At 48.5% G+C, this 27,724-nt stretch overlaps 1 protein-coding gene across 1 annotated transcript in view; it reads left to right on the top strand.

Annotated features, from left to right (window-relative positions):
- The first annotated feature begins 837 nt into the window (after positions 1-837).
- The window catches only part of COL23A1 (collagen type XXIII alpha 1 chain), a 192,912-nt gene continuing 166,025 nt past the window's right edge, over positions 838-27,724 (top strand). The window contains exons 1-2 of the mRNA XM_075056978.1: positions 838-1,096; positions 5,096-5,165. Of these exons, the coding sequence (XP_074913079.1) occupies positions 881-1,096; positions 5,096-5,165 (286 nt within the window). The 5' untranslated portion in view covers positions 838-880. The remainder of the gene's footprint in view (positions 1,097-5,095; positions 5,166-27,724) is intronic.

Here is a 27,724-nt window from a genome sequence, read left to right as displayed (position 1 = left end):
CTTTACCGGCCAGGTAAGAGCTGAGGTGCTGCAGTCTGTAACAGCGAGGAAGTTTGGCAAAGTCCGGGGCTGCTTCGTGCCTGTAGAGGAGCGAAGCTGCCCTCATTCAAAGGCTCCCTAAGGCGGACGGGACTCTTTGCTGTGATAAATTAGAGAATTCACAAGGAGCAGTGGCAGACCGCTGGGCTTTGCAGAGGAAGGTCCCTTCCCTAAACCAGCTCCCTCTCCAAACAGGGGCCGCAGCACCGAAACGACAACAAACCACCCCAAACGGCTGCCGCCTCTCCGAGCAGAGGCGAGCCCGTTTCCCAGCTCCGCACCCCTCCGGGGAGGGGGGGCAAGGCTGCCCGCTCGCCGTCCCGGCTTTAGCGGGGGGTGAAGGGGGAGCCCGCTCCGGCCGCCCCGACCCCGCTGGAGGGCGCCCGGCTCCGCGGCCGCCCCCCATACCCCCCCCCCCCCCCCCCAGCTTCGCCTCTGCGGAGCTCCCCGCACCCCGGAGCGGCTCCACCGGGGAGGGGACGGCACGGAGAGGCGGAGCGGTCCGGCCAGCGGGGGTGGGATCCTCTCCGCGTAATCCCCCATGGAGGGGGGGGGGGGGGGAGCGGCGGAGCCGCGCTCGGAGCATCCCCCCTTCCCCAACGCGGGGGAGGCGGCGGGGGGGGGGGGGAGCCGCCACCCCCCCTCCCCTGCTTCCTCCGTTTAAGACCCGGGGCTCGGCGGGGTTGAGGGGAGGAGAGGGGGCCGCTCCGCAGCTGCCGGCCCCATTTCGGTCGGCGGCTGGAAGGGGGGGTGGGGGGGGGGCGCGTCGAGGCGGGCGCTGGATGCGCCGGCGGGGGAAGGCGGGCGGCAGGCGGGCGGGAGCTGCGCGGAGCGCGGAGCGATGAGCGCGGGCAGCGGCTCCGCCGGGGCGGCGGGTCCGGCCACCTCCGCCCTCTGCCTCCTCCTCTCGCTCACCGCCGTGGCCGTCTGCCTGCTGCTGGGAGCCAAGACGGCGGAGCTGCAGGGTCGGTTGGCCGCCCTGGAGGAGAAAAGCTCGGCCGGCCCCGGGCCGCTGCTGGACGCGCTGCAGCCCCGCGTGGAGCAGCTTTTCCGCGAGGTGAGTGGCGGGGCCGTCCCGCAGCGCCCACGGGGAGGGAGCTGCGGTCCGTGGCTCGGCCGGGTCGCCGGTGCCCGCTGGGAAACCCTCCTCCCTTTTCCCGGACTTTTCCCCCTTTTATTGCATTTGCCACCGCCGGGACCGTAGGGCCGTTTAGAAGATTTGTAAGAACTGATGCCCCAGGTGGGAGGGCGAGCAGTGGAAGGGTTGAGAACCATCGCGGCTTCTTCCCTCGTTCTGTTCGCCGGCGCAGGGAACCCGAGTACTTAAATACTCTTTATCTTTGGATGTAATGGACCGTAATTTCCTTGCTGGAAATTCACGAACGTGATCCCTCTTATCCGGACTGCCTAGCACAGAGTAAGTATCGTGTGGTCCAGCAGCGCTCAACTGATTTCTGATGGGTAGAGGACACTAGCAGCTAGTTACTTCCCTTTCAATCCCAGGGTTTGCTGAAATTACTCAGTAAAGATTTCTCTGCCGAAAGATTTCTCCTCCTTGGAGAACAATTGCCCACACTGACGCCCTTCTCCGTAACTAAACCAAATCTCTGGGAGATGCTACACTTGATCCCAGGGTTCTATTTTTTCCCCAGACTCTGGTGTTTAGGTTTGGGGCTCTTTACAGGCGAGGGGGACGGGGAGGGCTCCCATCGCTCATAGGAAACGCTTGAAGGTCCCACAGCTGGTTTGCTGGATTTGTGTAAACAGTAGTTCCTAAAGTGCAGCGAGATTCACCACGGCTTTCGGGACTGCCGCAGGACACTCCCGAGCGATCGATTCTGACATCTGGGGAAGGTTTTACACTGGGATTTTATTAACGGCCTGACTGGGGTGCAAAACGTGGTGCCGCATTAAAATCATTACAGCCGTGAAGCCTCAATCGTGCAAAAATGTGTTTGCGCGCAGCGCCTTCCAGCTGTGAGCGGCTCTGGGGGTGCGAGGGGGGGTGGAGGCGGCACCGAGGGGATGGGGAGACGATTCCTCGTGTGCGTGTTACTGTCGGAGTTACAGCGAGGGTATCGCTGGCACCGCCGCAGCGTGTCCGTTTGGTTGCATCAGTGTGCCTTGAGAAAAGGGAAACGTTAAAAAATATTTTTGTGAAAACCTTGAATACCAGACCAGAGGGGTGCCTGTGAGGCGTAATCACAAAATCTAGTTAACGTCTTTTCTCCAGGCAGGAATTAGCCTGCCAGTCGTGGCAGTGGTTCTGTTCCAATTACTCCAATAAATGTGCTTAGCAATGGGAATGGTTTCTGTGGCACTGCCTAAGATCATGTGCAACCTCTTGCTGAGATTTAGTTAAGTGTGGAAAGCTTGTTTTGTACTGGGAATGCTCAGATGGAGATTGTACAGGGGAAAATAAAGCAAAACCACATAATTGGGTTTCTAATGCAAGAGTGAGCTTGTTGAAACATTGAGTATGACCAAACTTTTGTCAATACTGAAAGTAAATTTGGAAATGACTAGCAGATTCAAGGAATGCATGGTAGCGGTTGGGCTATCTGCTAATAGTCATTTTAAATGAACTTACGCGTTTATGTTAAAGTTTCAGAAAGTGTCCATTTCTTGACCAAACTCCTCTCCGTTACATAAGACCGCTCGCTCGTCGGGCAACTTCTGTCCTTTCTGTGCTTGAGAGTTTGTGGAGAGCGAGAGAATATTTCCATCACCCATGAACATCAACTGATGCCTGGGGTCAGTTTTTTTGTTAAATTCTGTGTTGGTCCTCCTTTGAAGTTTGCCACAGTATTTCAGAAGTGAAACCAAAGCTCCATACGCTCTCTGTGCGTGACCCAGCATACTTTGTTCTCTGCCACTACCCAAAAAGCATTAATCCGTATACCAATCTAGGGGTTTGCTGGCATAATTTATGGCAGAGCTGCATATGAAGAGCAGCAAATACAACACCAACGGGCTGGTTCTGTTCCCTTTAGTGTTGTTTAAAAGTTTGGCAAGTAGGAGAGGCTAGGAAATAATAAAGGAAGGGTGAGCGTGTAGTTAAGGCAATGAAAGCCAATGTGGACAACTAGGATTTAGTTTCTGGCCCTGTGACAGGCATCTGTCTAACTTTGGAGAAATTGCTGATTTTAATATGGCAGCACCTTGCCCTTCCCTTGGCTGTTCCTTTAGCGGGACGTGCTGCAGGGTCCTGCTCTGCTGCCCTCCGCAACATTTCCACGAGCGTGGTCCGAACGCGGCAGCACCTCCACTTGCTCTATGTCAAAAGCCCCAGTTCAAAGCGTATGGTTTTCATACTGAAGGGAAAATGTTAACAGGAGGAGGACTGCAGAAGCATCCAGTTGTTGTAAACAAAGCTGGACCGTTTTGTTCACAAAGGATTTATTGTCCGCGGTAGGCAGAGAGTGTCCAGATTAATCGGTTTCATGACAAGAACAATTCAATGGGAGAACAGAGGACTCGTTCCAGGATTCAGATCTCCTCTGCTGTTCCCAGTGATGTCTGCTGAACTAAAAGGAAGGAAGAGCGTATTTTCATTTCCTCGAGCATCTTCATCATCCAAATGACTTTAAAAATAAACAGATAAAAATTGAGCGACTCTCTAACATTTAGACTGCAAGTGGCTGTCAGAAAAGTCTCTTTAGATAGTTTCTTGCCACTTTTTCTCAAGGAAAGCATATGTTTTGCAGAAGGCAGCTGGATCGTTCTGGTATTTATACTTCCCTTAGGACAACTTCTCTGTCAGGTCCTGTGAAACCCTGTTGATACTTTCAGGACCTCTTAGCATCACACCCGAGCAGCTAGAGAGGAATGCACACGATTTCAACAACAGCTAAAACTACTTAATCCCCAGAATAAAAGGGAAAGAACCTAATTCACAGGTAGCCTAATTCCTGAACGGTCCACAGTGTTCAAATGTTTGAACGTAGACTGGGTTGTCAGCTGTATAATTTTCAAGTCTGAAAACCCTGAATTCAGTAAGTACTTTGAATTTTCTCTCTTTGAAACGTGGGGACTCCAGTTATCAGATTATTGGTTTCTCTCTTGGTAAATACTTTAGGTGATACAGGGCATTCCTGGAGGACTGAGGGAACAACGATTGCGGGTGAAGGTGAGAAGTTCCCACCCTTGCCGGGCTGCCTCAGCCATGAAGTGCTATGCCTGAGCTAATATAACTTACCTGTCATCAGGGCTTATTAACTTGGGCTTGGCAGCGTCCTAAATGCAGGCACGAACATTTTGGTTGGCTTAGAGAGCAGGCAGAGTGCGTTCACATCTGCCTGCAATATGCCACGTAGACATTGCTTTAGTTTTGTGAATTTTTATGGGTTCTGGTTGTCCCACTGATGAGTTTTTCACCTTGGAGATGGATGGAAACACTGGGTGGACCTGGGGGCGGGTGAGCACCCCGGTCTCGCTGGCAGTGCCCACCCCACCATCCTTCACCTCCTCATCCCTCTCCTAAAGAAATCTGTAATACTCCACGTGGCATGAATTTTAAGTATAAAATCAGCCAAATCAGGCCACATCTGTTGAGCAAATATCACCCTGCTATGCAAACTCCAGGGCATTTGGAAGCACCTTCGCTGTTGGTTGCAGCGGGGTTTTCCCCGGGGCGTTTGCCCCGCTGTTGGGGCCGGCCGTGGCGGAGCAGGGGGGGCTCTTTCTCCCCAGCACCGTTCCTGCCACCAAACACGCCGAGAGGATGCTGACATCTGAACGCAGGACTTGTAAGAGCTGCTCAGGGTGAATCCAGCCCACGGTGCTTGGCTCAAGAGACTTTTGGGATGTGCAGAAGGAGTCTCTGCCTGCCCCGTGCAAGGGTTGTAGACTGGCCACTTGCTAAGAAACTTTTAATATTTTGTGTCCTACTACAGCATGGGGTATTATCCAAAGCGGCTGAACGCAACAGGATGAAACTATTACCTCTCACTGGAAGGAAGCGTGCTGGATGGTTTGGCTGTTGGCATGCACGCGCAGTCCGCATTTAGATATAATGTCTTCTCTAAATGGCTATTTTTATTCCTCCTCCAAACAGAAACTGGGTGAAGGATTAGCAAAACTGCGGACGGCGAGAGAGGCTCCGTCAGACTGCATGTGTCCCCCAGGTAGGTGCAAACGTTGCGGCACGGCCACCGCCAGACTGCCCAGGAGCCGCCTGCTCGCTGGACCGATGCCCCTGAGCTCCTCCTCTTCTACCTTATGTATTCCTCCGTATCAAGGAAAATGCGTTAAGAAGTGGTTTTTTTCCAAGCTGAAGCGCTCTGTTGTGCTCGAGACTGTTAACTTCTTCCATTGCCTTGCTTTGGCCTGTTTACAGATAAAGGAGTTTGAGGTTTGGACAAAAGCAACGTTTGGCTATAAGAATAAAAGAGCGAATAGCTTTACTCGGTTGTGAGCCCTGGGTGTTGGGCCAAAACAATTTAGAAGTAGTAACAAAATCACTGGGGCTTAATGCAAGTGTGATAATTAAAAGCTGCAGCCTCTCTGCCTTTTAGGAGGGTAGCGACTTCTCCAGCGCTGTCTTGCTGTATGAAAGCTGTCACTGATTGTTTAAATTTCCTCCCAGAGTTTAATGAACTTCTTAAACTGTCAAAACTTCCTGTTCTGCTGTGGAAGTGCATGCTCCTTGGAAACAATAAACAGCTTAGATTAGTTTGTAAAGGAATCTCATTTATAGAAATGCTCCATTAAGCGCTCTGCTGTCTTACTGAAAGGCATGAATGACTTTGGGCTGAGGCACTTCAAGCTTTCTCTTATTTTCTCTCTCGTCTTCTCTCTCGTCTTCTCTCTCGTCTCCTCTCTCGTCTCCTCTCTCGTCTCCTCTCTCGTCTCCTCTCTCGTCTCCTCTCTCGTCTCCTCTCTCGTCTCCTCTCTCGTCTCCTCTCTCGTCTCCTCTCTCGTCTCCTCTCTCGTCTCCTCTCTCGTCTCCTCTCTCGTCTCCTCTCTCGTCTCCTCTCTCGTCTCTCGTCTTCTCTCTCCTCTCTCGTCTTCTCTCTCCTCTCTCGTCTTCTCTCTTCTCTTCACAGAAGTAGCAAAAGATGGGTGAAAGATGTGCAGTGCTTTGATGGGGGAGAGTGCAAGGCACAAAGCCTTGCAAGCAGCAGATAGTTCAATTCTGGTTTTAAAGAAAAAAACAAAGCTTAAATGCTACATGTAGATGCATAATAGGCAAATGGGCAGTCACAATTTCTCCTGCCATCCTGGATACGAATCCTACCAGAACACATAGCATTAGTCCATGCTCGCAGGACAAAAAAGATGGACTTTTTTCCCCGTAAGATTATGTGTAATAACCTTGGACACATTTCAGTAACGATGCTCTTAAATGTGCTGCTGCAGTTGTACTCACTGGTTTTCTAGTGGAAGGTTCCTATGAGTGTCCTGTATGCCGTGTAACCAAACCCTGTCAGCTGAGACACAAATCACTCTTATTTTCAGCTCTTTGGACACTGGTGGTCAAATTAGTTTTCTCCCTTCTGGTGCGCAGACACAACCAAGTCCGTCAGCCTCATGGGGCTCTGTGGGCTGCATCTTGCTCCTGCCTGTGCAACTGGGGCACTACTGGTGTGCTTAAGCGGTCAAGAGGCTTTTTCCTTCACTCTGCAGAAAGCAATTGGGATTGAAGAGGCTCCTTTGTGGCCAGGAAAGTCCCGATTCTGTTCTGGGTCACTGAGTTTGCTGGTTGCTGCATTTGAGAGATGGGGAGAAGAGAGGGGGGGGAAGGTTTTCCCACGTGCTGCTGAAATACTTGTTTCAGTCATTAGTAACGAATGTCAAAGTAATTTGTGAGCTGAAGGAAGGAGAAGTGATTTCCTGGTGGGTAGGAAATGCTGTGGCATCGGTGGCTGCTCCTGGCTACCACCGCTGGGAGCCAAGCGCTGTGCTAAGGCGAGGATGTGCTGCTGAGCTGTCGTGAAGCCTTTCAGCTATTTTTGAGCAAAGCAAAGGAAACCTCACACGCGTTTCTTTTTTTTCCTCTTTCTCCTGAAGAAGGCTGAATTGCTGTCTGGAGTTAAAGAGCTTGGTCCAGAAGCATCCTGAGAGCTTGTGGCCCTCACTGGTATTTGCTGCAGGGCTACGCCAGGTTGCAAACTAACAGCTAAGCTTCAATTCGCCTCCGTGCACCAAAAAAGCAGCCCCTGGGGAAAAGAAAATCTCCCCATGGAGGGGACAGGGAGATGGGGAGACCCTGCCAGCCCTGCTGACGGGGATGCAGGGAGCGTGGCCGGCATCGGCAGCCCTGGCTCCTGCTTCCCAGGGGCAGCTGGAAGCTGGTGGGTATCCTAAACGCCTGGGCTGGGGGGCTTTTCTCCTCCAGAAACCCTGCTAAGCTTAAGAAGACTTCCTTCGTATCACGGGATTTAAAGCAAGCCCACCGAAGAGCTGTCGATGGTGGTGCTGGCTGCGTCGTCACGTCGGTGTGGTCCCTTCCTCGGTGATTTTTTGGGAAGAGGGGGGACTTGCCGCCCTGCAGACCCGTGAGCAGTGGCGGGAGCAAACCGTGTCCTCAGAGCTTGCCCCGCGAGCTGGGCTTGTTTTAAACAAGACCTGTTTTTCCTTGAAGTGAGTCAATTTGGTGGTTTGTTTGGGGTTTCAGGGGGTGGGCGTTGTTTGTAGAGGATTGCTTTGATAAAATTGACTTGCTACACATGAAAAGCAGTTTGGGACAAGAAGACTATGATCCACTTAAAAGTTAAATGAACCTCGAGTTATTTCAACTACAGCGAAGTCCTAAATGAGTGCTTGTAAAACACACAAACAAAACAACTAAAAAACCCAACCCCAAACTGCCCCGTTTTGTACTTTGTGCTCTGCACTAAGTCACTTCTTTGGCTTATAGGGCTCAGCTGGGTTGTTATAAAGCAGCTGGACTTCTAAAATGGGACCCTCAGGGCTATTTGGGGCGAGCAGGGCTGTGGGGGTGCGGGCGGTGGGGCCGGTGGCCAGCAGAGGGGGCCCGGCCATTTCGCCAGGGCCACGGAGACATCCCAATCGTCCAGAAAAATAATAATAATTAAAAAAAAAAAAAAAAAAAAAAAGCTTAAAAAAATGACTACTCTGGCTCCGACGCTGGGCACGCTGCAGAAAGGTGTCTCCGTAGTTGCTCTCGGCATCTGTGCGCTGCTTTGGGTTGGGTTGTTTTGCTCTATTTGTTCAACCGAAGCGGTGGGAGGAACGATGACGACAACTTCGTGTCACTTGGGCTCCCTCGTGGTTTGGGCATTCCCGTGGCTGAGGGAGACAAAAGCATCCTGGGGAGGTTTGGGGCAGCTGGACCCAGGTGCGGGTCGGGCTCCGAAATGCCGTGACGGGGTGGGTTTGGTGACCCCGCTCCGGTGAGGAACGTGGCCTTTCGTCCCCCATCGTCCCCCCCCCCAGCTATTTGGGACGGGACGGCAGCGGTTGCGTGCTGCTGGCGCCAGGCAAGCCCAGGACAGGCTGTCCCCATATGTTGGCTCGCTGTGAAACAGCAGCTCAATATTTTTATTATTGTCATTCCCTGAGCCAGGCCTGTAATATTTTACAGAGAGGCCCCTCGTCCCCTTATGTTCAAGCTCTTTCTCTGGTGGGATCCTCACACAGCCTTCGCTGCAAGATAAAATCCAGCAGGTGCAGGAACACTTGTTTATGTGGCATTTAGGACAGCCTTCAGCTGATGAGCACTTGGAGGTGGGTTGAAAGAAAGACTAAAGCTTCATGCTTGCAAACACTTTGGTTTTTAGTTGTGTGGCCTCTGGCTGCCTTTTTTTTTTTTTTTTTTTAAGGAGTCTTTTTTATTTCCCCCCCTTGTATTTTTAAGCACAGTCTTTTGAAACCTGAGGTGCAAAAGGCTCTTGTTAAATACAGTATTTGCCATGCCAAAAGTCTTCAGGGTCTGTGAGAAGGTCCCTCAAGGTGCTAGCTGCACCGTTCCTCTTAAATCCAGTAAAAAAAGGCTTAAAACAAGCCCCAGTCCACAGAAAATGCCCTGCCCAGCAGCTGGTCCTTGCTGTATTGCAGACTGAGGGTGTGAAAATCTCCAGCTCTTTCGGCTGCTCTTGCACTGCGTATTTCAACGTATGAGTTGTGTTTCTGTGTGCTTTCTTATTTAAGAGTACCTCCGCAGGCTTTGCACTCCAGAGCTTTAACTCCAAATTTCCTGGCTGCTGGATGATGCATATCCCTGTCGTCATCTTGAATTCACACTGAGACGGTGTCATATGCTTTTGAACGTATGTATATATTACAAAACAGTGTTAAATGTTCAGTGTAGTAATCTGATGTTCCAGTTAATATGTGACAAATATTTCCCAATAATGGCTTGGCAGCGGGAAGAGCGGAGTGGTACTCCAGCCTGCAGGACGGCGGATTGCTCCATTTCTCGGCAATTCAAACCATGTGTACTTGGGGAAGCTGATCATTTAAAATCCTCCCTACCTCTGCAGACTCAGCAACTCCAGTGGCTCTCTTGTTGCGCTTATTATTATTTATTTATTCTTTTGTTATTATTATTTTTAATTTTTTTTTATTTTTACCCTAACTTTATACACAGGGATCAGCTTTCTCCAGCTTGCTGTGGAAGTTTGGCACGGTACTTTTTGTGGTTCCCAGCGATTTGAAATGTCTGCCTAATTTTTACTGGGGTAAATGTTGTCTTCAAGTGTCACTCGTTATCTGCCTTCTCCCCACGTTGTCTCCCCAGGTAATTAGCACAACAGAATTTCCCTAATTGCTGGAGATCAAGGAAGAGAGGGCTCTGCTTGCTTTGTAGTTCTGACAAATGGCAGATGTTTTCCAGCAGGCCAAATGGGATGCGCTGAGCTCTGTTAATGCTGGCTCTTTATTTCACACTCTTGCATGATAGCAGCTCTCTATTATTACTCTCCTTCTACATCTTCAGTATCTGGGTCTGTAGTGCTGCGTTTCTGAGTCATGAGTCCTTCAGGATAGTTAAATAGATATGGAGAAATATCAAATGCAAGCAAGTATTTCTTTTTTTTTAAATTAGTGGTGATCTCTGCTTTTCTGACTTCCTTTGCATCTACTGAGCTTAAATGTCTGAAGTATTCCTTACTGTCACCTCAAGAGATGCTTTTCTGCCTACTGAAACCATTAAAACTCAGTATTTTTCTGTAACTTCTATGATTTAGAATGAGACAAAGAGCTTTACAACATCTTCAAGTTTTAAAATGTTTCCTAAATCCTCCTTGCCTCGGTTTCCCATACCCTGCCAGTCACTTCGCTTCAGCAGGGTTTACTTTCTTGGTCTGACTTTGGATGCAGGAGGCTAGGGCGTTATAATTACAGTATTAGTGTAAACAGGATTTTTTTGCACTAAACTTACAAACACAATCAGAATTCTCTCCTGCACAGAGAAACCTGTGCCAGGATTTTAAAAAATGAGCCAGAAGCCAAGCGTTAAAGCTTCTAAATAATGAAGAACAACTGGCTGGGAAGGACTTTTGACAAATGGTGCCATTTAAATGCAGGCACTTACTTTCTGTTCAACGCGTTTTCGAATCCTACCCCTTCAAAAATACAATCTGATCGCAGATCTTAGCAGCTTTCGGAAAAACGCTCTTTGAGCATAGAAATTACTGCTGGCTACCTTCCATCAGCTCCTTCCTGGCGACCATTCCCCAGTCCCTTTTGGATATTTGTGGAAGGCCCCGAGGACATCTGGAGCCGTGTCTGCATGCCACATGTGCGGGAGCCGCCAGCCGCCTTCTCCCAGGAGCTACCTGGGGTGGGCACGGATACCCTCCGTCTTCTTACTCGAAGGTCCCAAAAAGCAGCAGCCACCCCCGCAGGGTGGTGGTCCCCCATCTCATCCTTGGGAACCTCGAAGCTCTGCTTAGGGAGTTGTTTTGTGGCTTCGGAGCTCTCCGTTGATGGAAACCGATGGGTCAGGGGGTTGTTTTCTTGAGCGGTTGCTGTCGATGGAAATAAACGGAGGAGAGGGAGTCTTGCTTGGGTTGGCATCTCCTCCCAGCCGTACGACTCGTGCATCTGTTGAGCGCTGCAGGGTGCCAGCCGGCAAAGGGGGAAGGAGCCCAAAGTCCCTCTTGAAAGTAGAGGAATGATTTTCTCGTGGTCCTGTGGGTTACCGTGTGTCCGGAGAGGGCTGCTGGCACCGAAGCAGCAGCAGCAGCAGCCACGTATGTCACGGCAGCGTCAGGGGGACTTCTGCTCAGGCTGGCTTGCTTTTCTCTCTCGCAAAGCCCCTTTTTGGCACTGTTCCGCACCCCTGTTGAGGAGCTGGTGGTGGTGGAGGGAGCGGCAGGCCACAGCCAGGTGTGCAGCAAAGAGCAGGTTTGGGTCTGGGAATTTGGGGACTGCTCTCAAACGGAGCTCCCCAGCACGCTAGCATCCAAGGGAAGGCACGTCCTCCGTTCAACACCCGTCCAAACAATACCCTTACCAGATCAGCTGCTGTGTCAGCCAGCAGTGACGTTTAATGTCCTACCGAGGTGACATTAAATGCTGGATGCGGCCAGGACTTTCCGAGGCAGGAAATAGCGTGGTACCAGTGTTGTTCCCAGAGCTGGCAGCACCTCTGACACGGAGTCAGAGGCGTGAGCTAAAAGGCAGTCTGGCCTCAAAACCACTGGTGCAGGAAAATGGGCCGGAGCCATCTCCCAGCGAGACTGCGGCAGCATTTCTCCTGGTGGCATTTGGTGCATCTCCGGCGTTTGAACACGAAGGCCCAGAGCAGCACACCAGGAACCAGCCCTTTCCCAGCAGCATTCATCTTTAGACCGCTTCAGCAAAAATTAATTAAAACTGGTGACATCAATGGGAGAAGGCTTTGAAAATTTATTTTTTCTAAGCCTGCCAAAGTTATTTTGAGTGTAATGAAAACTACAAAAATAAACCTGATGACCATATCCTCTGCGAGAGGCTCTGTGTAACTTTATCTTTGTCTCGACATATGAAGTCATTTATCTAGGCACAGATATTTTTTGCTGCCAGCCCCTTCAGCGCTGCGTTTCCAGAGAGGAGGCTCTGAAGCAGGTTGGTTCAATGCTCATGGACTGACTCACCTGGGAGTTTCCCATCAGTTTCCAGTTGGTTTCCTCCTCTTTCTTGTTCCAGTGATAGATTAATGTCACCCACGTGAGCAGCGACTTGGCTTTGTAGAACCGATTATTGAAAATAGCCTGCGCTTGGCGTGGTACCTACTGTATCTCCATGCTGTCTCATTGAGCCGGTGGTGCTGTCATCTCCCGTCCATCCTGGGTGTAACAGGATGGGAATGTGTTTCAAACCCAGCATGCTTTAGGTTGATCTTATCATTCCTGCAGTGTTGATAGAAGCAGGTTTTAGCACAGAAATGATATTTGGGCAGTCAGCTGCCGCTGATGTATTCCTGAAGCAAGAGCTGCCTTATTTCTCTGCCACCGAGAAGCTCCAGGATGATGTTTCATGACTTGCGTCGCACAAATACACGCTGCGTAGTAAGCACGATCACTTGCACGCGTGGCTGGGAGTGTGTAGATCACAGCAGTCAAAATCAAACCGGAGCAGAGGGGCTGTATGTCTGTGGTGCCTCCGCTCTCGCTGCACTGGGCGGGTTTTGCTTCATTCCTCAACAGACACTGTTAACTAATGATCCCTCTGGCCTCTTCCAGGGAGCACCAGCCTAGGCAAAGGCTGGACAAACTGCCCCACCAACCTCTGCCCTTGGCTTCCCACTTGAGAAGTTCCAGACTATCCAAAAACCTGGTGTTATCTCCTGGTTTGCCATTCAAAGACCAGAGACATCGCTCTTACCCTGGTGCTGCTTGTTTGCTCCTGGTTTGTTGCTCTAAGACACGGTCATTTGTTTTACTTCGTAGGGTTGCAGGGGCAGTAGGTGTAATGCACTTTAAAGAATCCAAATATATCTCCATCACTTGTGTCAATCCTATAAAGGCTGGAATTAATCCCCAAGAGGCAAATCTATCAGTAGCTTTTGGGTTATTTTACAGATTTCTGGGCCAGAGAGTTCCTTTCAGCCCTTGTTAAGTAGAGTTTCCTTAAAGGAAGGTATTCCTCTGAAGTCCAGCACCTGAACAGCACGCCTTCATGTTGCCAAATTTGCTCATCCTTTGACCGTCATATTTTCACAGGCGGGAGGCAGGTGAATTGGAGACTGAGACCCGTAGTTGGCTGTAGCGGAGAGTCGTAATAGGATTTTAACCCAGTAATGATGTTGCAACAGTTGCTCACTGAGAAGTGTGGCTTGCCTGGCTTATGAGGACCAGGGTATGAATCCAAATACCAGCCACGAGCGTGGGTCGCTGTGCTTCTCTCTTGCCCTGCTGCTACCAACCCAAAACACAAGCCAAGCATCAGCCATGCCAGCTGGGATCATTCTTAAGGGTCCAGGTGTTATTTCAGACATAGAAGCAGAGAGAGATCAGGAAACTTTTGCCTGTTTTCTCAAAATATGTGTCTTGGTTCACTGGGAAGATGCAAATTGGTTAAAGGGGGAAACCTATAAATAAGGTGAATAACTTCTAGGAACTGCTGGGAGTCAGTGAAGGCAAAGAACAAGAGGGGGGTCATATCTCCAAAGAGTTTGGGAAAAAATGTGTTTAGATCATTAAACATTTGTACAACAGAACTTCTTGGGAATTTGGCTTGAGTGAGCTGTTCAGTTAAGCCAGCGGCAGGGAGGAAGGAGGCAGGATTTTCTTTTGCTGAAGGGTTTCATAGCTGAAGCTGCAATAACCCAAGTGAACGGGCATTTAACAGTATGAAAATCCTACTTTTGTCACAGTCTTTAGTAGCTGCTGAGCTTGGTGCATCCTAGTCTTAATCCTGAGCATGGACCAGGATTTACCTTCATTTCAGCAACTGGCTATCTAGATCAGCAGTGAAATTATTTAACTTATCATGGCTGGTACGCAGAGCACCTGGACCTTGGTCCCTGGGAAGGCAGTGTGACACCAGCAGGTTTGTCCCCAGATGTGTTCAGGGGGTGGCAGTTCTCCTGCACCCGTGTGACCGAGTGCTCCTGCACCTTCATTTTTCATGAAGCCAGTCTGGCTGTAGGAAATCACTGAAAAGCTCTTTTAAAAGCAGCCGACGTGGAGGATTTGGCCACGGGTTTGTCCATCCGTGGTTGCGAGGACTCTGGAGGCAGCATTGCTGCAGTGGGGTCCCTGGGGTGCCAGGTGGGGTGGCAGAGACGCGGTGGCTGTACCTGGCTGAGGTTGGTGCTGGGTGTGCAGGAACCGACCCTTGCACTGACCTCGCCACGCGAGGTACACGGGTCCCTGAGTGACAGGTCCTCGTGGCGACACGCCGCGGGGACAAGCAGCACGAGGGGACAGATTCAGCTGCCGATCTTTTTTTAATTGCACCTGTCCTGCCGTGATAAACTAGACAGCAAAAAGGCTGGATTTCTTTCTGCTTTTCTAAATCGGACCCAGGAGGCAACAATTCTCGTCATTTCCCAGCTACGACCCCGTGGTAATGCCACCACTTGTACGCAGCATCCAGCCCCGGGGGGACGCGATCGTCTCTGCAGGCTGCGGCTTTTCCGCCCCGAGCACGGCGGGCGCGAGCGTTTGGGTTAATACGACCTCGCAGGTTGCACTCGCGGGGTTGAGTGACCTCATTAAACCTCCACCTGTTCTTCGTTTGTCACCATCAGTCTTTGTTTTATCATGTGGCAGAAGATGCGCCGGTGCCAAGATACTCTTGAACGCTCGGATTTGGCAGCCGGTGCGAATACAATGTGCTTCTTGGGTTTCAGCCCCGCGGCAGATGGATCGAGCTCGCAGCCTTTTGTACGAGCGGGGCAAAGAGCTGCTGGAAATGCAGGGGACGGCAGGTCCTGAATGTCCCCCTGCCCACCCGGTATGTGCTCGTTTGCTTTTTTTAATGTGACCTAGCGGGGCAAGAAGGAGAAAAAACGGCACACGCAGGATGAATCCAGTGCGGCCGGGGGGCTCACGGAGGGGGCTCCAGAGAGGTAATTTGGTGCCAGAAGTCCACCTTTTTCTACAAATTGGAGTTGGGGAGGTATTCTTGAAAGATCTCACATTCACCTCGTAGGCCACACTAAATCTTGGTTGGGGTAGGCATTTAGGGCTGCATTGGTTGCCTTTGAAGCTGTTATTTGTGTTTCTGGCACACTTTTAAATTTGGTCTATTTATGTAATTATTTATTGAAGACATTAAGAGAACTTAGCTTCTCCTGAATGGCGGCTGCCCTTTACAGTTTATTTTTTTCAAAATGATCGCAATCATGGCAAGACTCGAAGGCCAAGAAAAGGCAAGCTTTACCTGGGGATGGCTGTATAACACAAATTACTTTTTAAGCCCCCCTGAGCAACCCCACAGCAAGAGCCACTGACCCCCGACAGCACTGGTCTTCGTTCATCAGAAGGTCCCCTTTGGTGCAAGTTGACTGGGACCATTTATGTCAAGACAACTCCAGTGGGGGACTTGGCTCCAGCCCACGTGTGATGTTTCTTATGCACTTGCAAAAATCCCACATTTCTCCCTTTGCTTCTGGCTTTTTGTAGCATGACCGTGGTCGTTGGCTGTACAAGCAGCACATGGAGGCCAGTGGCCCCTGGGTGGACATCTTACACTCAAGCTCTGTGCACCACATAAAAATTTTACCCCTCGTGCCCCCAGGGTCTTGGGTGGCTTCCCAGCAAGTATGACATGGAGAGGGAAGTATTTACAAAGAAAAATTAAATTGGTTCAATGGAGTTCCCAACCATCTGTATGCTTGTGGTCAGACTTCTAAAGAAAAATACTAATAGAGATGAAGTCTATCAGTACAGTACATCTGGAAATGTTTCTTTCTGGCTCAAGTTTGTCTGGGTTTTCTCCCCGTTTTGTGCTGTCTCTGAGCAGTCCCCATTCGTGCTGCTCCAGCGCGTGGCGCGCTTGGTGCAGGAGGATCGAGCAGGTTTGTGCTGCTTCACTGCTAAGAGAGACTGAAGAGCTTGGATGAGATGTTGAACAGATTTTTCTTTTTTTTTTTTGTCCTCAGCAGATCTGTCTGGAAGATGAGAACAGTTGGTATTGATATGATCTGCTTCATATTTTGGGAAGCTTTGGCAGTAACTACTAGAAAATAATGATGTTTCTGGGTCCCTATTGTGCAAACATTTAAATATGTTCAACCATGCTGCGCAGAGACCCTGTCAAGAGACTTAACGCGCCGTCCCAGGGGGACTTGAGGGCATGGCTGATTGCAGAAATGGGTCCTGATAGGGAACTGTAAGGAATGTATGTCCCATTTCTTAAGAGAAAGCCTGTTTTTTTGGCTACTGGCAGCTGCTGTTAACTTGTCTGAAAACAGCTGGTTATTTATTGGAGGAAGATTAGATGGGAAACGTGTTGTTGGTAGTGGGTTGTGTGCTGCTGGTACGGGTGACGATGCTCATCTGTGCCATGGATGCTGGGACTTCTTGTGTTCACTTGCTTCTTTAAATTTTTGTCCTAAACTTTGCATCCTAGGGCTGGAATTGGGGTTCCTCCTCGTTACTGGGGTGACTGCTGCATGTGGGTTGGCCCCTGCCCTCGTCCTGGGCGCATCCTGATCCCACGCTGGAGCGCGGTGTGAAGGCAGAGATGCCCTGACCCTGGACAGAAGTTGCACGTGCTTTTCTTTTCTGATGCATTTTCTTTTTTTTAATTTTTTTTGATCTATCGATTTTGTAGATCAGGACTGTATAAAAGTCTTATTTTAATTCCAAAGATAGGGTTAAATTCCTCAAGAAGGGGTGTTCAACTCTGACTTGGGAGTTTATGCAGCCCACTTTGACTTGGAGGATAAAAGCACTGTATTTCAGCTCCTTGAGGGTTGCTTTAATGTGAATTAAGCCAGACTTTAAGGAACTCCGTTTCATTTTCAGAGTGAAAAGATTCACAGTCTTTAAACTATTTCTTCCTACAGACGTAAGGTCAGAGTGCATCAGTGCCTTACAGCATCCCCAGGCGCTCGGTCGTGCCCCAGCGCCGGAGGCAGACAGCCGTGCTGGAGACGATCAGACACACGAGGTCTGGAGTATCTGGAGGAGTAGGGGCACAATTACCCCCCTGGTTTGGTTCCCCTTGGTTATAGTGACACAAAGGCACTTTCAGGCCTTTGATAAAAGCCAGGCTTCTCCGCTTTTATACACACACACACACAAAAAAAAAAAAAAAAAAAAAAAGCAGAGAGGGGGAGGCTGTGTTTTGTTAAAGTGGGGACTTGGGATTTAGCAAGAAAAAAACCCCAAACCTCACTTTCTTGAATTAACGGGGGATCTGAAGCTGGAAGCACCCCTTCTCCATCCCTCCCACCCCATCAGGTCAGTGGACATTTCCAACCCCCTCCCTCCCAGAAACAGCCCCCCTCCTCTTCAGCCCTATGGTGGTGTTTATAAGGAAGAAGGGGTTTTATATATATACAACTATATATATCCCATCCCATTTATAATCCCATATATATATGTGTATATACTCTTTAATGCTTATTAAGTGGCAAAGCAAAATGCAATGAAAACAGAGGAGCAGGGAGTATCAAACAGGTTCCTTCTCCTTGGTGACTGAATGCCCATCCTCTTTTACTGAGTTTTTTTCTGAGCTTTGCTTATTGCAGATTTTAGCTCCTCTTTGCTCCGGAGTGGCCCTGAGTGACAGCTCTGTGCCAAGAGCTCATCCCCAGGGGATTTCACTGCAGGAAATGGGTGAAATTGGGTGGCTCCATTTGGATTTGGTTTAAGCTGGTTATTATGTATTGCTTGAACCCAACAGTCCGTTGAACTGTTTTGCTTTAAAATTGATTTGATACCTAATTTTGGAAGTTTTGCCTGCTGTATTTGGGGATTCCCGATGGCTGTAACCACTGCGTGTGTCTATATGCCATTACAGCCCTGAATTTCAGCCGCTCTACAGAGCGAGCTCAGTGCTGCTGGCAGGAATCCCGTGCAGAGCCACTGTAATGAACTGGCAACGTCAAACCTGGCTCTGATGCCCTGAGGAGTTTGGCCTTTGCCACCAAATGCTGAAAATGGTTCCTTTTTCCTGGGTGTAAAACTGTGCACGGTCAAGGGAGAGGAAAGGCGTGCATTGAAGCTGTGTCATCTAAGATCTAAAATGCCATTTTGTAGCATCATCACACGCTGTCCCGATGGCCGACGTGCATCCTTCTAGGTAGACTTTAGAACTTATGTATACTGAAGCTTTTAATGCCATTTTACAAAATCCGATTGCACATTGAAAAAGCGATGAAACAAGCAACGCTTCTTCTCTTAATTGTATAGCTCGCAGTCCTTTTTGTCGGTGAAAGGAAGAGCAGCACCGACCGCCAGCCTGGGGAGCGGTGGAGCTGTGCCGCTCCGGGGCTGTGACCCTGGAAGGGCTGGGGCAGGGACCTCCTCACCTCGCCAGGCACTTTGCAGGCTGAAAGCCCTAACGCTGAGCCTGTATTGCCAGATTCTTCTCTCATCCCTTCCTCGCCGTCACCTGCTTTGCTGGGAACTTCACAGCTGCTGCTCATGATGCATCACCCTTATCCCAGGTGTGTCTGGAAGGTCCCTTCTGGCAAAGTCCGGGCTCGCTGGGCTCTTGTGAGGTCTCGCGTTGATCCACTGAGGCTTTGGTGGGTTTTTCAACAGTGTGGCTGGAGCTCCAGGCTGGTGGGATGTGGCTCTGTTCTCCGTGGCTGAGGTGAGTCTTGTGATATTTGCTGTTTCTCGGGGAGGTGCGGCAAAGGGACGATTTGCAAGTGCGTGCTCGTGCTGGTGTTAGTTGGGATTGCCTTTCAGCCTGGGAAGGGGAGTTACAGATAGATGTCTTTAAAATATCCGAATCCCCTTGCCTTTTAAAATACATGGGCGGGATTAAGATGTACTGGAGTGAAACTCATTGCAAGCAGGCAGGAAAGCAGAGGTATGCGTATATTTATGTTCACGCATGCGTGTGGAAGGGCTTTTGTAAGGTCTGGTCTGTGGGTGGCTGTTGAAGCAGCCTGGGTGCTATCTTGAAAAGCTCTTTTTGGTTTTGCTGGTGGAGGTGCGATGCTGCAGCAAGGCTCTCCGTGCCCAATTTGTTGCAGGAGGTGGTGTGCTGCTACAGGGGGCTTTTGGTCTGACTGGGGGCACGAGTGTGTTATTTTAAAGTCTGTTTTAACTCATCTCCTCTGGCACTGGGTGTCAGCTTGCTGCAGACCGTGCTGTAATCGGTGGATGTGAGAAATATTTAACAAATGTGCACCTCGAGGAGAAATCCCGAGTAGAAGGATGAAGTGGCTCAACTTCAAGATGTTAAACCACAGGATGCTTCTGAGGGGTCTTGGCCTTCCTGGCTGGTTTTTGTAGCGCTTTGCTTGTGTAAAGTATTGCTTTTAACCTGGAATAGCTGCAGAGCCTGTGTGTGTTCTCCCCCCCTCCTGTGCAGGTGGTTTCACTGGAGGCCCCTGTGAGCCACCACTTGTAATCCCCCTGGCTTGTCTGTGAAAGAAGAGGTGTCCGAGGAGTCGAGAAACTTTCTTGAGATGGCTGCTCCCCGAATCCTCCATCCCAGGTTTCCATTTCTTTCGGTGGAGAGCAGGGGCAGAGCCTGGCCGTTATCCCTGGTGAAACAGCAATGTGAGATTTGTGCAGGAATGGCAGATGAAGAGCTGGGTTGTAATCCCAAAAAGGTGACTCCTAGAGATGATGAGGTTTTCCAGGCAGTGGGGGGAAGTTAGTAATAACACTAATTGGCTTCTGTGTGTGGCACCCTTTCCAACTCTGTTATGTGACTGCACTATTGACTTTGAGATATTTTTCCTTTTTTTTTTTTTTTTTTTTTTGTGGAGTGTCTATATTGGGGCAGGGTGGAGCAAGACAAACCTTTATGGATGAAGGAAACATTGTCTGGGGTGGGTGTTACAGAATGCAAAGGGGGAGATCCCCCAAATACCCCAAACCAAGCCCCAATCTGGAAAAGCATCTTCCCCTGTGATGGGCAGCGACTGCTACCTGCTGTTCTTGCTGCTCATCCGTGCTGATGAAGCACAAGCTCGAGGCTGGCGGACACAGAATTCACTGCCGATGGGTGCCAGCTTTTGTGTGGTCGGTGCTAAACTCTCCTAAACCTCGGTGCTTGGTAGAAGTTAGCAATAGCCTGGCTTAATGTAAAATGGGACGCTGGGTTTAAGCCATTAATCTTTTCTGCTTGGGGCCGTACCCTTGCCGAGGAGTAAGGAACAGCCTAACAAACGGGGCCAGCTGGAATATGGTTCTCAGCTGGGAGACTGATGGGGACCTCTCTGATCAAGGCCACTTACTGAAGCTGTTTCCACTCAAATTAGGACATGCTGACAGGGCAGGGGGGTGACACAGCCGTTAGCACCTGAGATGTTCAATAATAATGCCTGTTGAAGGCAATTTGTACTTATCTGATAGCTTGAAGTGCAAAAGCTGGAAGAAGGAAGATGAAGGGACGGAGGCTCAGCCCAGGAGTGGAGGGTTTGATTTCCCTCTCCCGGCTGCCAGCATTTTGATGGGGAGCCAGGAATGCTGTGGGCTGCGAAATGTTTTTGTTTCGCTTCATCAGGTTTGTGCAGCCAAGTCCTAATCGGGGCTGTCATTTGCAGGGAGGGAAAATGGGAGGTCTGCGTTTTGAACACCTCTGTGGGACTGTTGGAGGGAAAGGGTCCTTCCTGGTAATTTTAAGAGTGCTAAATGTTGCTGGATATTCTTTTTTTTTTTTTCCTTAAAAAGCTTTTTTTTTTTTTTTTTTTAGCAGCACAAACTGATTTGCTGGTTAGAGCCTTAAGTGGTACAAAATGGGGCTGAGCTGAAGCTTTCCAGTGCCAAGCACTGCATGTAGCTCTGATCAGTTGGCGGGCTGCAGCCACTATCTGCTTCTTCCAGCTCATCTAGGTAAAAATACATTGGAGATGAACATGTCCCACTGTCTGCATTTTTTTTTTTTTTAGGGATCAGCCTAGATGTATGAACATCGCTAATGTGTTATCACTTAAGTCTCTAATTTCTGTTCACATGTGACTCTTCAGCTCTTGTCTATAAATAATACATCTTAAATTGTCAATAGCAAACTGAAGTTGTTTGTCTGCAGATATTTTGGGTTGGAGGAGCCCTCTTTGGTTTGCTTGTCTTCCTTACCAGTTTATATATCTTGACGTGTTATTTCCTTCGTGGTCTTCCAACCCTCCCCAAATGGATTTGGATATAAATAATTAAAACCAAAAGGAGACAAATCTCCATCATAAATGTCTTTCACATTGGGCAAGACACGACTTTGGGGGAGAAAGATGACTGATGTAGCCTGTAATTCAACCATTGCAGGCAAACTACCTGGGAACAAAAGGGAACCTGCTCTACAGCTCCAGCTTCTCTCCTGTATCATCTTCTCTTGCGGAATGCTCTGCTGTGCCTGCTGCCCTTTCTTGAATCCCCACAAAAGAGCAGGAGGGAACCATAGTGATTAAACTAGACAGGAATATGTATTTTTGCAGCAAGTTGCTGAAGGGTGTTGATTTAGTTGGCAAGCCCATCCTCTTCCAACAGCCTTCAGTGCAGCCCATGCTTGCTGAGCCCTTGCCTTACCTTGCGCTGCTGAGTTAATCCCAGGTCTCCCTGCTGTATGCAACGAGTCAGTTGTGATTTTAAGGTAGCTCGTAATGCGAACGTAACTTTAAATCCTTGGGTTACAGTCAGTCCTGGTTCTAACTTTTGTTGGTTAGTATTGGTTCTCGTTATTGTTAGCAGATTTATTTATTCTTTATTAGGATTGAAAGGTTTTTATTGGGACGTAGAGACTTTTATTAGGCTTATGTGTGCATTGATTTGTCCAATTGTTGCAATGTTTCTTGCAACATTCACCCAGATCACCCAGAAGATCACATTTCCTGCAGGCGGTTTAACTGTATATTCTGTAATGTTGTGATACCACTCCTTAAATAGATTGACCTTTTGGTTCCAGTTCTGCTCTCTTCTGCCAAAATAATTTCCTCCTTACTCTGGTTCACATTATCAAATCGCAAAGCCATTAGTTCTAGTTCTCGGTAAGGGTGCTGCTATCCAAATCTGGGCTTCACTCGGGGTTAATGAAACTCGTGGTTATTTGCACAGCCTGAGGCAAAGGACTGGGAAAAATGAGATGCAGGATTGAATAGTCCCATCAATGAAAAATGAGTATTTTTTTAAAATTATTTTATTTTGATCACAGCAATGTGTGCTGGGGAGCTCAGGTTGCAGTGCCTATCCCTGCTACATACAAACAGACAACCCAAATGAGCAAATGGTCCTGTAGGAACCTGGATTGCTTTTGCTTTCTGGGTCCCTCTGGGCTCGCAGGTCGTGGAGTCACATCAGAGAAGCAGGAGCAGCGCTGCTCCTAGGGGTCCCAGGGCTGCTTCTGGGGGTCCCAGTGCTGCGCAGCCTCTGCGGCTCACGCCAGCATAGAAGAGCTTGTGGAAACTGCAAGCCTGCTGAGATCTAAGGCTTTAGTTATTAAAAAACAACAAAGTCCACCCCCAAAACCACAAGCAAACAATAAATCCCCGCACCACTCCCCACTAAAAAAAATCCTACAATTTTGAGTATTTACTTTCTTTGGCTTTGAGTGCATTATTCGGATGCCGTTAGTCTACTGTAAGCATCCTACTGCAAGTCTGCAGGTTCCAGCGCAAATCTGCAAAAGGCAAATGGGAACCTGCTGTACTGAACAGCTCTAACTTGTTTCTTTTGCAGGGCAGTAACTCAGATCTAAAATTGTTACTGAGAGTTCAAGAATCACAGTCTTAGTGATAGAAGTGTGTCTGAATAACACAGATGCATTTTGCCATCTGGTGTCAGACCCTCACAAACCAGATTTTTTGTAGATACTCACCTGCTGAATCCTAATTGCTAACCCAGCGGCGCAAACGGTGCGCACTTGTGGCAGATTTGGTGCTGGTGCACATCGTGCTGAGGGATGCTCGAGGCATTGCTGCTGGTGGGGCAGGAGGAAGAAATCTGGGGTGGGAAGGGGGCAAAGCAGCAAGAAGAGTTTAAAAACTGGCTAGATCCTTGTAATAGTCGTAACAGTATATGAAATACTGGCTTGCACTGAATGAGGAGATAGTCTTGGCATAATTTAGCAAAGACTATGACTCTTAAAAATGTGTGGCTTTTCTTTAGATTTCCTCTTAATACACTAAATAATCTCTGGCTTTGACGTTTTAATTGTATAACCCAGATGTGAAAACTTTCCATCAGATCCTGGCAGAAATCCCAGCAAACTGTTTCAAATAGAGAAGTTTAAAAGGGGAAAAAAAAGTGTTTCTTGCACTTGTAAAGCCTATTGTTTCAGAATTTATCAGTTAATATTGAGCTCTCCAGGCTTTATAAAAGTGTTGCAAGTGATAGTGTGGAGGAGATGTAATGGAGGCACTTTTTCTTGAACATAAAGTAGTGTATTTGGCACTGAAGAAATAGGAAGCTTTTGACACTTCTTTGGTTTTTGTAAGGTCAGAGAGAGGCAGAGATCCAGTCACTGGTGCTCAAAACTGGCTAGTATGTTACAGTTTTAGCACTGTTCCTTTGAATTCTATTCAGCTGTACTTTCTTGCAGGGGTCAGAGACTTTTTCCATCTGTTCAGCAAGTAATACTGGACTTGACTGCTTTTGTATCCACTCTGCTGCCAGGAAAGATAGGAAATAGCATAAAATCTACAGAATATGCATAAAATCAATTATGTAGGGTTTGGGGATTCTTTTGAGTCTGTCTGCTCTAATGGACAAGCTCCTTGAGAGGAGCCAGCCCAGCCCCGGAGCTATCCTCCCCGTGTCCAGAGCGTTTTTGGGGAGGTGGAGGGAGCTCGTGCGGCTGTTTCTTCCCCAAAAGCAGCATCCCGGCTCTGTGCATGCACGATGGGGCTCTCCCTTAGTAGAGGCCTCTGCTTTCGGAGGGGAAAATGGAGTTTTAATGCAATTCATGGATTGCTTTTACCAGTTTCTGTGCTGGATGCTTTTGGCATTGATGACTTTATGGGACAGCGGCTCCTGACCCTGGCGGGGCAGAGGAGAAGCCCTCTGTTTGCATCGCGCTTGGCAGCCAAGCGTTTGCTGATTTGTGACAGCTCTGAGGTCAGTAACGTGGTGTGCAGAGCAGGCGAGGGCTGTGGTAATGGAGGGAAGCGGCTTTGCCAGCCCAGAATCTGCAACCAGCATCTCCGCTCGCGCAGGGTCGGGCGCAGCCGTGCCGCTTCGCACCTCTTGCACCCGGGCACGACGCCCGGGTGGTGGAATGGAAAGCATCCCCTGCCTCGGTTCCCAAAGTGCCCATTAATATCAGCTCGGTTACAATTAAAGCAGTGTGGTGATGGCCTTCCCCATCCCCTGGTGGGATGCTTGTATGTGGCTAAGCAAAGCAAGATGCACTCTGCTAGATTGCCTGTAGCGTGATGCCTTTTGAGCTCGGCGTCACGTTGGTTCGATAGCTCCTGGGGGAGTTGTAGGCATCCACAGACAGAGCCGTTGTTGTCCAAGTATCTTTCCCTGTCCCAGCGGAGGCTGGAAAACCAGTAAGAAAAGATGCAGAACATGGAGCCCTTGTAATTGGGCTGGTAAAGTCAGAATATTGAAACCCCACTCAGACATCTTCCCCTTATCACAACAGAGTTTGAACTGATGAATGAGGTAAATCCACAGAAGAGGGATGGGTGAGTACAGAGGGACCACAGAGGGGCTGTAAATGAAATTCCCATGTGGGAATTTTCTCCCTCTGGGAGGGAGGATTGGTGCACGGCATGGCTACCCCCATAGGAGAGGGGGACTGGAGCTTGCGAGGGCTCAAGTACTGAGGGAAAGAAACATTGCTGGGAGTTTAGTGGTGCTGTGGCAGGGGAGAGAGGGATAAAATTGAGTTCACAGACCTCCAGTGGGATGGCTAGCCTGCTCATGGTGGTTCCCGCTGTCATTCTGGCATATGGGAGCCCATCGTGTCCCCTTTGAGGGCACTCGGACCAGCATCGCTATTTAGGGAGGCAGACGCACTAGCAACGCTATTTGGCTTGTCTGTCTCTGGTCTATACCGGGCAGTTTTCCTTTGGTGCCAGTTAAAATGTTTTTCAAAAATTTAGAATTTTTCTGTGGATTGCTGGGCTCTTCCACAGAGCTCCAACATCTGAAATCACAGCGAGGCATTTCTGGTGCTTTGCTGATGGAAATCTGAGACATTAGCTTGGAATTGCTGTTAGTGCGCTAATTGTATTTGCCCCCCCCCCCCCTTTTTTTTTTTTGCCTGCAGGAAAACGTATGGTTTTTTACAAACACTGTTTGTTATTTAGCTCTGGCTTCACAGAATGCCTGTGAAGATTGGTCTCCATGAGAATCAATTGCAGATAATTTTCATTGCAAACAGAATCCTGTAGTACATACATGTGCAGCTGGGTTGGCTTCTCCTCGGAGCATATGTAATGGTTTCTAGATGGAAAGGAAAGTCTGAGATGAAATAGATCATGACATGACATTTTCAAAGTTTATGAAACAATAAAACACAATAATCATGGTTAAAATTTGATAAATATGTGGTGGTGTTTTTCTAGCACAGAATACAGTTCTGCAATAAACCCTAATTAATCCAGTCTGTGGTAAACAGATTAATTCCTTTTAAAATCAGAAACTTTCCATGCCCTGAACTGAGACAAACATGCATTTTAGCAGCCAGTGTCTAACCCAGGGAGTAAAAATCTTTCTGCTCTCTTTTTTAAATTGTTATTATATTTTAGTGTATGCCTTGAGCAAGGACAAAAAAGAAAAAAAGCTCAAACTGCCCTGGGTGGCACTGGGCTCTGGCTGTGCGTACACAAACCCCTTTCTCTTGCTCTGAAGCACGTATAGCTTAATGTCTGCCTATGTGGGATTGTGTGGGTTTATTTTTTCTTGGAAACAGTGATTTCTTTGCTAGCTCTGATACGTTTTCTCCAGTGGGCACAATTTCACACCCTCCCCTTTCCCCTGGGCTGAAGCGTGTGGCTGCGGGGAGGGACAGAAATGTCCTTGGGAAGCAATGCCTCGAGTGGGGCGAGGTGCTGCAAATAGTTTGAACTGAATTTAATGTTGACTTCAGCTGGAAAGATGCACGGTTGGAGTTTTTTTGTGTTGTTTGGTGGGGTTTTTTTTCCCCTGTGCAGAAATGTAGTTAGAATTAATTAACTTGGCTAGTCATCCTCTGGTAAATCAGGATTTCCGAATCCAAGATGCACGGGACGTCAGTGTGTGGTGGTGACTGTATCAGGGGACCCGTGTTTCAGGAGCAGGAGAACATTTGCCTCCCCAGGTCTGAATTTCCAAGGCCGCTTGTGCATCAGCTTGATGTTTCCTGGGTGACTACATCTAAAATTGCTGTTGTATCAAGCCTTTAATTTCTTGAAAGCTGGAATATTGCCTAGGTTTTCGGTGTTGATGAAATGAACTTTGTCCTTGCTACGTACACCGAATAGGATCTGCTCTGAAGATGTACTTTTTCACCTCTGTCCAGCTGTGGTTTTCCTAATATCTGTTTCTGAAATAGACCTGACTGCCAAGGAAAACAATAATTCTTCCACTTGCTGGGAAGAGAGGATTAAATTCTGCTTCCTGATGGGATGGTGGTGGGATTTCACACAGGTAGTTTAGACCTAATAAAATTCCGTTCTAGGGTGTGCAAAAAAAGAGATTTTTATATTGGCACTGACTTGCAGCTTGGAGAGTGTGTACTTTGGCTTCAGTCATGCAGATTTTGTTTCACTGGAGCGACCTCCTATACCACCAGCATAAGAAGCCTCTCGTGCAGCTCCTGCTCTGGCCTCCAGAGAAGATGCTCTGCTGTAAAATGTATCTGCAATGTTATTTAAATTAAAAAAAGTTCACTGAGGTGAATAAAAACTTGACAGAATTAGGTGGAGGGTGTATTTGTCAAAGCTTTGTGCTCGTACAGTTTGTATTGTGGTTATTGAAAGAAGCAATAGCGATTGTGTGCAGCGGTGCCTCAGGTGTGACTCTTGAAAAAAGCAGACAAAATAGCATAGTTGAGCATGATGGGGTCTTTTCTCCAATGCAGCAAGTTTGGTGGAGTCGAATAATGTGCTGGCTAAGCAGGAGCTGTGCGCACAGCAGCAGTGGTTGATCACCTACAGCCAGAAGCCCCAGCAGCCTGATGGGCAGCTGATGCTTGCTATGGAAAGCCAAAGGCAAGATCCCCACTGGGAGCAGGGATTGGAAATAACAATTTAAGCAAATGTTCCCATGAAGTTCAGCTTACTGGTGTGTAAGCCTGTGGTCAGAGCTGGCTTTGGGGTCTCTCTGCTCCATAGACATAATTAAGAAATTGTCCCGAGAGGATGGGATTTGCTGCAGAGGAATTCCAGGTGGCTGTAGGTTTAAAGAGGAAAGTATGAATCTTTAAGTGCAAAAACATCTTTCTGTTTGTTAATGTAGGATATATGACTCAAAACCTGATAACATGCCACTGAATGTTTCCTAAGTGAATATATAAGTGCCTTGTTTGTTTACTGAACTGAGTTTATCATGTCCACAAAGTTTATGGCTGTCCCTGGAATCCTTCAGGCAGACATATTAATGTGTTTTCACATACCTAAAATTTTAAAAACGAATTGTTTATCATGCACTTAACCATAAAGAATTGTGCCAGACTGAGTTTTCACTCTGATGCTTATAGACACGGTAAGCATTTCTGCTGTAAATACCCTCTC

This window comes from Buteo buteo, chromosome 24 (genome assembly GCF_964188355.1).
Source record: "Buteo buteo chromosome 24, bButBut1.hap1.1, whole genome shotgun sequence".
NCBI lineage: Eukaryota > Metazoa > Chordata > Aves > Accipitriformes > Accipitridae > Buteo > Buteo buteo.
Note: the sequence above shows the minus strand (reverse complement) of the source record. Positions and strands in the feature narration are given on the sequence as shown.